The sequence below is a fragment of the Hemitrygon akajei genome, chromosome 11 (assembly GCF_048418815.1).
Source record: "Hemitrygon akajei chromosome 11, sHemAka1.3, whole genome shotgun sequence".
NCBI lineage: Eukaryota > Metazoa > Chordata > Chondrichthyes > Myliobatiformes > Dasyatidae > Hemitrygon > Hemitrygon akajei.
Window position 1 is genome coordinate 82,930,712 of NC_133134.1, and position 13,517 is coordinate 82,944,228.

A 13,517-nucleotide genomic window follows, 5' to 3' on the forward strand; every position below is an offset into this window, starting at 1 on the left:
GCAAGACACTTAACAACACATTGTTCTGCCACAACACCGGTGCCAAGCTGCTTGGATCCTAGTGCCCTTCCCTTGGGCAACATCGGTGGTGTGGAGAGGGGAAGGCTTGCAGCTTGGGCAACTGCCGGTCTCCCATACAACCCTGCCCAGGCCTGCGCCCTGGAAACTCCAGGCGCAAATCATGAGACTAACAGATGCCTATAATTTTACTGTTATCTTGTATGTGCTTCATATGCCTTATGTTGTGTGTCACTGTACTGTGTTTTGCACGTGGCCCTGGAGTAACGCTGTTTTGTTTACTGTATTCATGTATGGTTGAATGACAATTAAACTTCAAACCTGAATTTAAGAGGAACCTGAGGGGGAACTGTTTCACTCAGCGTGGTGCAAGCTGCTAGTGGAAGTGGTAAATGCAAGTTCAAGTAACGATAAAGACGACCTTTATTTGTCACATGTACGTTGAAACATACAGTGAAATGCATCGTTTGTGTCAAATCAAATCAGCGAGGATTATGCTGGGCCACACTCCTGGTGTCAATATAGAATGCCGACAACTCACTAACCCTAACTGAATGTCTTTGCAATATGGGAGGAAATCAGAGGAAACACGGTCACAGGGAGAATGTACAAACTTCATAGAGACAGCAGTGGGAGTTGAATCATGATTGTTGGTGCTGTGAAGTTTTATGCTCACTGCTACATTAATAGTTAGGAGAAGTTTAAATTCTGTGTAAATGGGAGGACATGAGTTGAGAGTTAAGGGGTAAAAGTTTAGGGGTAACATGAGGGGGAACTTCTTTACTCAGAGAGTGGTACCTGTGTGGAACGAGCTTCCAGTAAAAGTGATAGAGATTCGATATCGTCATTTTTTTTTAAAATTGATTAGGTATATGGACAGGAAAGGAATGGAGGGTTATGGGCTGAGTGTAGGCCAGTGGGACTAGATGAAGGTAAACATTTAGCATGGACTAGAAGGGCCGAGATGGCCTGTTTCGATGCTGTAGTTGTTACATGGTTAAGTAGGGGTATGCTGCAGGAGCAGATGGAACTAGGCAGAAGACCAGGTGGCATGATCTAGGTGGGCCAAAACCCTGTTTTTGTGCTGTAATATTCAGACTAAATGCAGGCTAAGTTTATACACTGGAAGCGAACTGTGGGACTGCATTTTGCTGCCCTTTGTAGCATCCCTTACAGCGCTTGAGGGGAGAGGCAGAGGCTAGTTTAATGCCTTGTGCAAAGGCAGCTCCAGACCCATCAACTTGTCAGCTATGCGTACAGCCCTCGAGGAAATCCACAGAGCAGCGGGGTTCAAACACGTCGGTGTCCACCAGAGCTCAGTGGGGCACCTCAGAAACCAGCACACAAATCTAAGCCATTTCTCACGTGACAAGATAATAAACTAGTCTGTCTGCTTTTTGTGACAATCTGCAAAGGGTATAATATTGAAGAGAGGTGGGGCATTTGACCCCGAGCTTCAGGCCAATGCTTGCATTGCAACAAACAAAACAATCCGTGAATCATTGCCGTGTTGTCCATGGGAATTGGCTGTGTCCAATATGCCTGCTGCAGGTTTAAAAAGTTGCAATGGCAGCCTCCTTTTGGAACTATTTCTTGACTGTGAATCCTTTGGGACCTTCTGATACAGCAGAAGGTACAATGGGAGCTACAGATAGGGAGGAGTTGGTTGGGTGGGTGGGGGGGGGGGGGAGGGAGGATTTGATGCTAGTATCTTGTGTTCCATTATCCACATTCACTCGTGACTTGACCTGCAACTAGCATGGATCGAGCTTGCAGCTGCAGGAAGCAGAGAAATGCAGTGGTCATTTCTTTCCCGGCTTGCATGAGCATCTGCTCTTCCGGGCAAATCCAAGTACTTGCTGGGGAAGCTATCAGGATACAGCCCAGGTAAAGTGGGAGCATTAATGCAGGGTTCTGACTGAGCTGCGGAAGTGTGCACCCAAAGTAAATTTATTATTTAAGTATGTATATGATACCTAGATTTATTGTGTTTCAGGCATTTACAGTAAAATTGTACAATACAGAATACAGTATAATCTAGGAAAAAAACATAAGGACTGATGTGCAGCCAATCTGCAAAAGAAGACAAACTACAAACAATAATGAGCATTTGAAATATAAGGAGTCCTTGAAAGTGAATCTATAGGTTGTAAAAATCATTTCAGAGTAGTAGTGAGTGAAGTTATCCATGCCAGTTGAAGAGTCTGATGTTTGTAGGGTTATAACTGTTCCTGAACTTGGTGGTGTGGGATCTAAGGCTCTTTTACCTCCTATTGATGGCAGCAGCGAGAAGAGTGTGTGGCCTGGATGGTGAGGGTCCTTGATGTATGTTGCTTTCTTGTGCAGCGCTCCACATAATAAACTCGGTGCTGGGAAGGGTTTAACTGTGATGGACTGGGCTGTATCTACCACTCTGTCGTGTTTCCCATTGCTGGGCATTGCTTTTTCTATACCAGGCTGTGATGTAGCCAATCAGGATACTCTCCACCGTGCAACTATAGATGTTTGTCAATAATTTTGGTGACATGCTGAATCTATGCAAACATGAAAGAAAGAAGAGTTGTTGTTGTGCCTTTTTTGTGATGACACTTGGGTGCTGGTAACTGTTTCTGGTCCGCTGGCTATTAGATGTAACCATGCTGCCTTTTAATCTCCAAGCAGCAAGAAGTAACATGCTCGCAGCAAGCTGCGTAGATTCGGTGTGTCACCAAAAGCTTTGACCAAGTTCTATAAATGAGCATTGGAGACTATCCTAACCGGTTGCCTCACGGCCTGCTTGTGCGAGAGCAGAAAAGCTATAGAAAGTGTTGGATACAAACCAGTCCATCACAGGCAAAACCCGTCCCACACTGGCTATATCTGCATGGAATGCTGCCGTAAGAAAGCAGCATCATCACCCCCTCCCCTCCCATCCAGGCCATGCTCTCTTCTCATTGCTACCATCAGGCAGGAGGTACAAAAGCCTTGGGTCCCACGCCACCAAGTTCAAGAACAGTTATTATCCTGAACCAGCGAGGATAACTTCTCACCACAACTCTGAACTGGTTCCATAACCTGCAGACTCACTTTCAAGGGTTCTTTCCAACTCGTGCTTCAGTATTTTTTTATTTGCAGTTTGTCTTCTTTTGCACATTGTTTGTCAGTCTTTGTTTTTTTGCAAATTCTATTGTATTTCCTCTCCCCCCCCCCCCCCCCCCAGTAAATGCGAACATGTTCAAAATAAATTTATTATTGAAGGACATGTATGCCACCGTATACCATCCTGGGATTCATTTTCTTGTGGGCATTTACAGTAGAATCAATGAAAACCTGCACTCAGGTGAACAATAGCCAATGTGCAAAAGACGACAACTGTGCAAATCAAATATAAATACAAAAGTAAAAATCTTCTGACCTTTGTGTTCTTTGATAATAAATTTATTTTGAAACTTGAACTTATTTCAGGGCTTGTGAACTGCTTCAGAGAAGGCAGGGGGACTGGAAATGTAACTCTCAACCACTGGCCCTCTTATTTCTTCTAACCCTTTCGCATTGCTGCTTTGTGTGTGCTAGCTGGTTGTCGAAGGAGCTCCTGGAAATCAACATCACAGTTGTAAGATCAGCTGCTTTATACAATGGCAGAAGCAGCTGTGTTTTCAGTGTCACGGTAGCCACAGATATATTAAGCATGATGCAATACAAGTCATGGCATGTTGCTGAGTAACTGGTCTGCAGTATAGGCCTTTAGATTTAGGCTACATCCACACTACGCCAGATAAATCCGTAACCGAAGCTTTTTCTTTTCGTTTTTTACCCTTCTATCCACTCCTATTTGATTCCCCCTTCTCCAGCTCTGTATCTCTTTCACCAATCAACTTCCCAGCTCTTTACTTCATCCCTCCCCTGCCCCTCCTGGTTTCACCTATCACCTTGTGTTTCACCCTGCCCTCCTCCCACCTTCTAGCCCTGACTCCTCATCTTTTTTGACTCTGGTCCTGATGAAGGGTCTCGACCTGAAATGTCGACTGTACTCTTGTTTTATTGTGCCTTTTGCGTCACGTGTACTTTTAACTCCCACAGTTTTATGTTTGAAATAGCTACCGTCAGTTCCCTCAGATTACAGCTGCCTGGCCTTCCGTCTACTGTCAGTCCTGTTCCTGCTGTGCTAACTTTTGTGCCTGTGATTCTGAGAAAGTGGGAGAGGTAGTGTATGTGTTACAGAGGGTCACATTGTGTGTGCGTGTGTGTGTAAGAGAAAGAGCCTTGAGCCTCCTAGGAACAAATGTCACAGCTCATGTGTTCAAAATAAAGCCTGGGAGCGTGGGGAGTGAAAATTCCCACGTAGCTGTAAATAAGTTTGGTGTGAAGTGTGTGCCATTGGCATGTGAAGGTATCCCCTCCAACAAAGCTTAAAGATGGAGATAATGAAGAGTACAGTCTGTGGGAGTAGGCCTGTAATTTTTTTTAATATCGCCTGACTAAATGCATTCTGCTTCCTGCTTTTTGCAGTGCTCCCTTTCTAAAGCTGTAAGGAGCAGGAAGCCCCACACACTCGAGGTGTGATGTGTACGTCAGTCCTGCATCGGGAACTTGGCGGGGGGGGGGGGGGGGGGAATTCCAGAAGTTCTTCCATAATAGGTTTCAGATTCAGATCCAGATTTATTTATCAAGTGTATCATCTGCATTTACAACCACTCGCTCAAGGTTGTGCTGGAGGCAATCTGCAAGTGTTGCCACACCTACCAACACCGACGTAACCTGCCCATCGTGCTCGGCAGAGCAACAGCTGTTCCTTCCTCTCACCCATCTACACAGTTTTCTAATGCCAGGATAGGCCATCTTCGGCCTCCACCTTCCAGTGGACTGTGTTTCCAGTGGACACGGCTTTCCTGGTGTAAGACTGAGCAGTTGTTAGATTGCTGCATACAGCTGACAACATCAGAAGAGTCATGTTCAACTAATTTGTGTTCTTTGTGAAAATAAGGTGTGATTAGTGTTTTTGGTAGTCAGGAGTACTTGGGCTGAAGGGCCTTTCAGTGCTGTGTGGAGCAGCTGTGAAAGGAGAGACTAAAGTCCCAACCACTAACCACAGCCACTGCTTACTCGTGTCCACACTGCACACAATCAGTCTCTACAGTCACCTGAAGACCCACCAATAGACAATCCCTCAGGAGAATATCATAGTCGACTCGAGTGATTGCACAATGACTGCTACTACTGAAGCATTGCTGGGGGCTTGATCCTCAGGCAACTTGTCAGTTTAACAGTATTTTCAAGAAAACAATCTCCTCTGGGCCTTTGATTTTCCATTCCCACTTTTCATTGATGTGGTTGCTTGTTTGATGAGAATATTTATTCAGGGTAGTGGAAATCTTTAAGCAAAGATCCTCCATTTCTTTCTCGCACTTATCATTCAAGCAAATCACTTTCAAGACTTGGGTGTTTCAACAGCGACACTAGAATTCAATCTGATTTCTCGTTACCTCAGTGGAGGCGAAATTGTGCTCTGCTGGGAGCTGGTCGTTATTGCTGAGAATCCTTGAGAACATCCTGTTGTAGGTACCCAGTGTAGAATGTTCAGTGTGTGGTGTTCAATCCAATAGCGCTTCCTGGTTCTCCTCAGCATGAACATCCGTCCAGGTGATGCTAGCATAGTGGCTAGCGTAACGCCATTACAGTGCAGGGGTCTGGTTTCAATTCCACAGTTGTCAGTAAGGAGTTTGTATGTTCTCTCTGTGACTGTGTGAGTTTTCTCTGGGTGCTCCGGTTTCCCCCACATTACAAAGGTGTACAGGTTAGTAGGTTAACTAGTAACATGGATGTAATTGTATGGGCCAGAAGGGCCTGTTACTGGGCTGTATCTCCTTAAATGACATTGGCTGCAGAATGCAAGATATTCTAGGGTATCCAGAATCAGGAAAGAGCAAGCATGGCTTGAAAGACTGAATGGCCTTACTTTAAAGTTTCACTTTAAATTGATTGTATAATTAAGCCCATCACCCTTGCTACGGCTTAGACCACAGACAGCAGCTCGCCAGAGTCCTCTGTCCTGGGCCAGGCTTTCAAGCTGTTCCCAGGTGTAACCCATCTAAGTGAAGATCCTCACATACAAACAAGCTGGATGAACTCAGCAGGTCGGGCAGCATCCGTTGACTGCTCATTTCAACGGATGCTGTTCGACCTGCTGGGTTCATCCAGCTTGTTTGTACGTGTTGATTTGACCACAGCATCTGCAGTGTACTTTGTGTTTAGGTGAAGATCCTTCCTCTTCCAGGGATGAGGTCTTTTGGCATTTCTGTAGCTCCGGGTGTTTACAGGATGAGGCTGCTGGTCCATGCCCAGATCTCCTCCTTTTGGATCTGGGCTTCGGACTGTCCATGGTGAAGGGTTAAATTGACAGTCCCGTTATTTCCTTTATGCGTGTGTCTAAATCCTCATTGTGCAACACTTGTGGAGGCCCTCCATTGGTTGGAGTTGGCCTCCAAGGCAATATGATATGGAGAGCAAGCTGTTGCCCATGCTCTGTGCAGCTGGTGAATCCACAGGAACAGCAGAGACCGATACAGTTTGGCACCAGCGGCATTACAGGAGCACCAGTCATCATTGACCTTAACATAGGACCGCCTAAAGGGTTCTGGCTCCTGATTTTTCTTCAAGATTTATTACCAAAGCCTCCCCATGAGTGGGTGTAGGTGCAAGGCAGTGCAGGTTTGAAATCGGAGATTTCCTTCTAAATGAGCTGCCAACCACAGCTGACGAGCCCCATCTGCCCAGAGCGACTGATTTTAAGACACCAGTACCACTGGTTTTCCCCCTTCTCCTGTCAGTAGAAATGGTTCTGCCAGGCTTAGTAACTAGGTCGCACACGAAGGCCAGGAGCTGGCCTTAGTTGTCAGAGGCAATTTGAGATGCATGAAATTGGGACCATTTAATAGGTAGTGGGAGATTATCCCCACTATCACCTTCCTGTACCCCTTTCCTGCCCTCACCCAAGTGCGGCAACCTTAAGTAGCCTTAGTAGAGTACTTCCACGTTAAAAGCTGGAGTGGTTCAGCAGGGTGGCATCCGGACGGTGAATATTCAGAACTGACCTTTCCATTGATACCACGTGGCTCCTACATTTTTCTCTCAACATCCGTCTCCAAATTCTAATCTCTCCTCTGCCCCCGCTGGCTTGGATTGTCGCTGTGGCCAATTCTGGCATTTCTGATACTTTCATATTTCAATTCCATTCTATTAAGATTGGTTCATGGCAACTGTCACTGGGAGCTACTAATCAGTCCTAATCAGTTATATTTTTAAGTTATAAAAATATAACTTGTGATATTTTTAGGAATTCTTCTTGGCAGAAGAAATTGTGATATAAATCCAGCCATTAGGGGGCAGCACAGTGTATGGTTTTTACAGTACCACAACCCGGGTTCAATTCAGCTGCTGCACATACCTTCTCCTTTGAACCGCTTGGGTTTCCTCTCCGTGCACTGGTTTCCTCCCACATCCCAGAGACGTGCAGGTTAGCCAAAAGAAATAAAACTCGCAGACCCCAGAATCCCCCACCCCCTCCCATCAGAAAGAGAACAGCAACAATCCTCGAGCCCCTCCTCCGCAGAAAAAAAACAGCAGTAACTTGGACCACATTGGTTTTGTGTTACGAACCTGCCGTGGCTAAGCAGAGAGAAGATTGGAATAAATTTGTCTCTGCCAGCAGGAAGGCAGTGATGTGTGATGGAAGCTGATCAATATGTTTGGTCATCAGCTGTTATTGGGCATGTAATATAACTACACATACAAAATGTTGGACAGACTCAGAAGGTCAGGCAGCATCTACGCAGAGGAATAAACAGTTAATATTCAGGCCAAGATCCTTCATCGGGACTGGAAAGGAAGAGGGCCAAAGTCAGAATAAGAAGGTGGGTGAAGAAGAGGAGAACAAGCTGGCAAGGTGATGGGTGAGACCAGGAGGGTGGCTGGGGAGTTGGGGTAAAGTGAGTAGCTGAGAAGTGATAGGTGGAAGAGGTAAGTAGCTAAAGAAGGAGAAATCTGATAGGATTTCCAGTACACCATGAAAGAAAGGCGGGGCACCAGGGGGAGATGATAGGCAGATGAGGAGAAGAGAGGGGAACCAGAAGGGGAGGGGGAGTGTGAAAGAAATTACTGGAAGTTTGAGAAATCGATATTCATTTGGTGTTCATATAACAGTAATATAACTAATACGAGAGATTCTGCAGATGCTAGAAATGCAGAGCAACACACACAATAATAATTTAACTAGACTTGTATGAACGTACTGAAAGGACTGGGACATTGTCACATCCTGCCATCAATGTTTCAACAAAAACTTGGGCTTCATCTCCTAATCCAGGGTTTGGGCACAAAACCCTAGGTTGAATTTCCACTTGACTGCTGAATGGAGTGTCTGAAGCACCACCACCTGAGTGAAGACCAGCTGCTTCGGGGGGGAGGTAACTGACTCCTCAGAACGGTTTTGCAGAAGAGGGGGTAGTCACCCCCCCCCCCCCCCCGCCATCCCAGATTAAGACTTGCCTCTCAATCGGTGTCACAAAGCCGGTGTTCTGGATGTTAACTAGTTGTTGTTGGATCTTGCTGTGTTAGCAAACACAAACAATTAGCTAAAATTAGAATGACTGCAGTATTTTTCATTCAAACCCTTCCCAGCTCTGTAACTTGTGTAATTGGCAATAACACCCTCCCAGACACAGTCTGGAAGATTAAGCCATATTGGATCCAAGGTAGGCAGGATAATTCGTTCTATAGCGTAGCATTGTTACAGCACCAGTGTCCTGGGTTCAATTCCCACCACTGTTTGTAAGGAGTTTGTACGTTTTCCCTGTGACCGTGTGGGTTTCCTCCGGGGTTCTCCAGTTTCCTCCCACATTCCAAAGATGTATGGTTTAGGGATAAGTTGTGGGCATGTTATGTTGTTACTGGAAGCATGGCAATATTTGTGGTCTGCCCCCAGTACATCCTTGCACTGTGCTGGTCACTGGCACAAACAGTGTACCTCATTGTACACTCAGTGACCACTTTACAGGTACACCTGCTCATTAATACAAATTTCTAATTACCCAATCGTGTGGCAACAACTCAATGCATAAAAGCATGCAGACATGGTCAAGAGGTTCAGTTGTTGTTCAGACCAAACATCAGAATGGGGAAGAAACGTGATCTAAGTGATATGACCATGAAAATGATTGTTGGTGCCAGATGGGGTGCTTTGAGTATCTCAGAAACTGCTGATCTCCTGAGATTATCATGCACGGTAGTCTCTAGAATTTCCAGAGAATGGTATGAGAAACAAAAAATATCCACTGAGCCACAGTTGTGTAGGTAAAAATGGCTTGTTAATGAGAGAGATCAGAGGGGAACAGCCATTTTTTAGGCACAGGAAGTACCTGAGTGTATGCTTCAACCTCTTCCTCTTTTAATCTTTCTTCTCTCCTTCTCTCATTCTCTCCCAGGTTTAACTAGACTTCCTACGATGGGCGACATGACCACGCCTGACTTTGATGACCTTTTGGCAGCCTTTGACATCCCTGATCTGGATCCAAAGGACACCATGGATTCGGGCCAGGAGGATGTCTCACTGAAGCAGGCACCCGTGGCTGCCAGTAAGGCTCCACCCATTGAACTCACAGCAGCCCCACCGGAGGAGCCAGCGGTTAGCGTGATTGTCAAGAATAGCCTCAGCCCAAAGTCGTGCGACGCTGTTCCCCTTCCAATCCCCACCAGCAGCGAAGCCACCTGCCACTTCGATGCTGCTCCCATGCACAATGGCTTTGAGTTGGCCTCGGTTCCCAGCTCGCCAAAGCTGCCGTCGCCGGCCTCCGACTGTGACAGCTGGGTGGGCAGGCCAGGGAGAGCTGGGGCGGCCCACAGGGAGGAGGAAGCTGAAGGACCTCCAGTACTGAGTCCGGCTGCCGCGAAGACCGAGGAGCATTCAGACGAAGAGAGGGACTTGCGCTTCTCCCCGTGTTCAACCCTCTTCCCCGTACCCCCGGACCCCGAAGCCGCAAATCCCAGCGAGGAGATGGCCAAGGACGTGGCTTCGGGATACCCCCGGGAGTTTGGAGCAGGTGTCAAGAAACAGAGGCAGGAAGGGTCCTCGGAGGAGGAGGAGGAGGAGAAGCCATCGGACATGGAGTCAGAGGAGGTCGGCAGTGAGCCGGAAGGGAGCCCACCAGAGGATCCCAGGGAGGCGAGAAATGGCCCTCCCTCGCCTCCTGCCCCTGTCTCCCCTGACCTGCCGTGGCCAGCCACTATGGAGGGTGCCTCACCTAGGTCCCCAGATGAGACAGCTATGGATCTGGGAGACCCCAAGTCCCACTCACCTCCCATCCCATGCGGGCCCATCAAGGAGGAGCCCGAGAGCCCACACAGTGGCTTAAGCGAAGGGTCACCTTCGACTGGGACATCCCGCCCGCTGAAGGTGCGGATCAAGACCATCAAGACTTCCACAGGGGGGATCACCCGGACGGTGACCAGAGTCTCGTCCGACGGTGAGCGGCGTTCCAGCGGGGAGTGCGGAGAGGAGGAGGAGGAGGAGGCGGAGGAAGAGGAGGAGGAGGGGGACGGGGCTGGGCAGCCTCCAGCCGAGGAGGAAACCCCCCTTCCCTCCCAACACGAAGGGACAGAGGCCCTCAGCAAAGCCGCCCTGGCAGAAGGTCCCGTCCTTCCCACTTCCGCCTTCCAGGATGCCAGCTCTGCCATGTTGATGGCGGCCAGCATCGCCCAGAGAGCCACTCAGCTCCCGGCCAAGGGGGCGGCCAAGGCCGTCTCCAAGAGCGTCCACCTGGCCAGCCTCAACCTGGTGCCCCAGTCCCTCCCGGCGCCGGTGGTGCCTGCTGGGACGCCCTCCAAACCCCTGGCCCTGGGGTCCAGCTACCTCACCAGCACCACTCCCCAACTGTGCAAAGCAGGACCAGGCGCCAACGGCTCGGCTGTCCGCAGCCAGACCCCTTTAGTAGAGGCTTTCCACCGTCTCCTCAACGGGAAGAACCCACTGCCCACTTACAAGCCCGACCTGAGCCCGCCGGCCAACAGCTGCCTGGCCCTGCCGCCAAGTGGCTACCGATGCCTGGAGTGCGGTGACGCCTTTGCCCTGGAGAAGAGCCTGGCCCGGCACTACGGACGCCGCAGCCTGCGCATTGATGTCACCTGCAACCACTGCGCTCGCCGCATCGTCTTCTACAACCGCTGCAGCCTGCTGCTGCACGCCCGCGAGCACAAGGACCGGGGGCTGGTCATGCAGTGCTCCAACCTAGTGATGAAACCCATTGCCCTGGACCAGTTGGTGGGGCAGCCTGACCCGACCTCCCCCACCCACATGGCAGCCGTCTCCTCCCAACCTGCCACCGGCAGCAGGGGCGCTGGGACTGAGCAAGCCTCGCCAGTGGTGCCCCCCATCCCTGACCCGGCCCTCGTGGACTGCGACGCCTCCTCCTGCGGCGAGTGCGGCCAGCTTTTCCCCGACCGGCTGGGCCTGGCTGCCCACTTCCAGCTGGAGACCCCCAGTTCGGCTGCGCAGGTAACTTGGCGGTGGTGGTGGGCGTTTTGGGGGGGTTGAGGGTGGTTGGGGGCACAAAAGACAACAGCCGTTGGTCTCTGGAAGATCTCTGCAGGTCGAGCAGTATTTCTAGGGCAGGTGGGGGATATCACCCTGATGCAACATTTTGTCCAGATGCGTCGTACCCCTGTTATAGATGATACTCGACCCACTGAGTTCCTCCAGCAGATGTATATTGCTCTGGCTTATATTTATTTATTGTATTTTTATTTAGCGATACAAAATGGTAACAAGCCCTTCTGCCCCTATAAGCCCGTGCCACCCAATTATACCCATGTGATCAGTTGACCTACAAGCGAGCGTACAAGCTCCTCACAGGCAGCAGCAGGAATTGAACATAAGTAGCTGGCGCTGGAATAGCATTACACTAACCCCTACGCTATAGTACCTCCTCACTCACTTTATCCTCTTCCTTCCCTAACTGCACACTCCCCCTCCTCTCCTCCATGCCCCTTCATAGAGAGACAATAAAGCACAGAAAAAGGTCCCCTGGGCTCACTGTGTCTCTGTTAACCACCAAGGACCCATCTGCCCTAATCTCTTCTCTCAGCACTGGCCCCTTGCCTTCCAATGCCTTGGTGATCCAAGTGCTGAAAAGATTTACCAGGATGTTGCCTGGACTTGTGGTGGTGTGGAGGCGCAGTCATCAAGTTACAGGGAGAGAGGGTGCTTAGACTCGGACGTCATTCTCTAGATTCTGGGAGGGTGAGGGGTAATCAGGGGTGATTGATAAGTTCAAGAGAGATGAGTTATTAACTTCAAACTTTCTGCATAATCACTCAGAGTTGAACTGCACGTGCATATAATGTTATGATTGCACTGCTCCTGGGAAACGCTGTCTCATTCTGCCCTGCAGAGCTGATGTACGGTTAGAATGACAATAAAGTTTTTGAATCTTGAATCTTGAGAGCTGTATAACTCATCTCCTTCTACCTTAGGCCACGAACTTATCAATCACCCCTGCTGTGGACACTTTCTGGAGGCCCAAGATCCGTATGCTCCACGACCGCTGGACTAAGTGTGTAAATGTAGGAGGCGACTATGTCAAAAAATTAAAGTGCTAGGTTTCTAAAATGGACTCCTACCTCAGGCCACAAACATCAATCAATCACCCCTCGTACTTGCAAGGGAAGATAGCTCCAGTCTTACATCTCAAAACAGACCGTTTTATACATTTGCAAAGTCCAGAATAGGCAGTCCCCAGGTTACGAAAGTCCGACTTACGGACCACTCGTACTTACGAACCAAGGAAGGAGAACGCTGTCCGCCATTTTAAGTCAGATTGCGATGCCGTCTGCCATTTTAAGTCGTTGCCATTGACACTGTGTTGAGTGTTTAGCTTTGTATTTGGCTTAAATTGTTCTTAATGAGATTCACCCTGACCCGGCCCCCCCCCCCCCACCCACGTTCCGGTCAGCTGGTGGCGCAGTGAGATCAGCGAGTTCGATCCAGTGACAGACCACTCCCATGCCGGGTTGATGTCGATCCATTGCCTCCTGTACTATCCGTGCCGGGTTGATGTCAAACTCGCAACTCGACCTCGTAAAAAAACACTGCCACCTCCAGTTTAAATACCAACGCGGAATATTGTGGAGGATCAAATACCCAAACCCAACACAGCCCCCACTTGTCCCATTTAGCCTGTCTCAGTGCTGTGGTTCTTAGGACCCAGCAGACCTTGGAAGCCGGCGGAGCTCGGGACCCACCGCCCGCAGTGTTTCTGTTCCATTGACGGGAAGCGATCACGATTGAAAATAAAGTGGAAATAATAAAGCGTTTGGAACAATTTTAAAGGATGATGGATAAAGTGAGAATAATGGAGCATGTGAAACGCCCTGCCCCGATGAAAGCTACAATTATTACTAAGCAATGCAGTGGTTTAATTATTGGAATGCATACATTTTTTAAGTGTTTTATATGCATAGGAAGGTAAAAA

The 13,517-nt window shown here is 48.7% G+C and overlaps 1 protein-coding gene across 6 annotated transcripts in view; it reads left to right on the top strand.

Moving 5' to 3' along the window:
• The window catches only part of LOC140735775 (zinc finger protein 687-like), an 82,656-nt gene that overhangs the window by 42,955 nt on the left and 26,184 nt on the right, over positions 1 to 13,517 (top strand). For all 6 annotated transcript variants that reach the window (XM_073061251.1, XM_073061249.1, XM_073061247.1 and 3 more), the window contains one exon: positions 9,477 to 11,542. In XM_073061251.1, coding sequence (XP_072917352.1) covers positions 9,497 to 11,542 — 2,046 coding nt within the window. In that variant the 5' untranslated portion in view covers positions 9,477 to 9,496. The remainder of the gene's footprint in view (positions 1 to 9,476; positions 11,543 to 13,517) is intronic.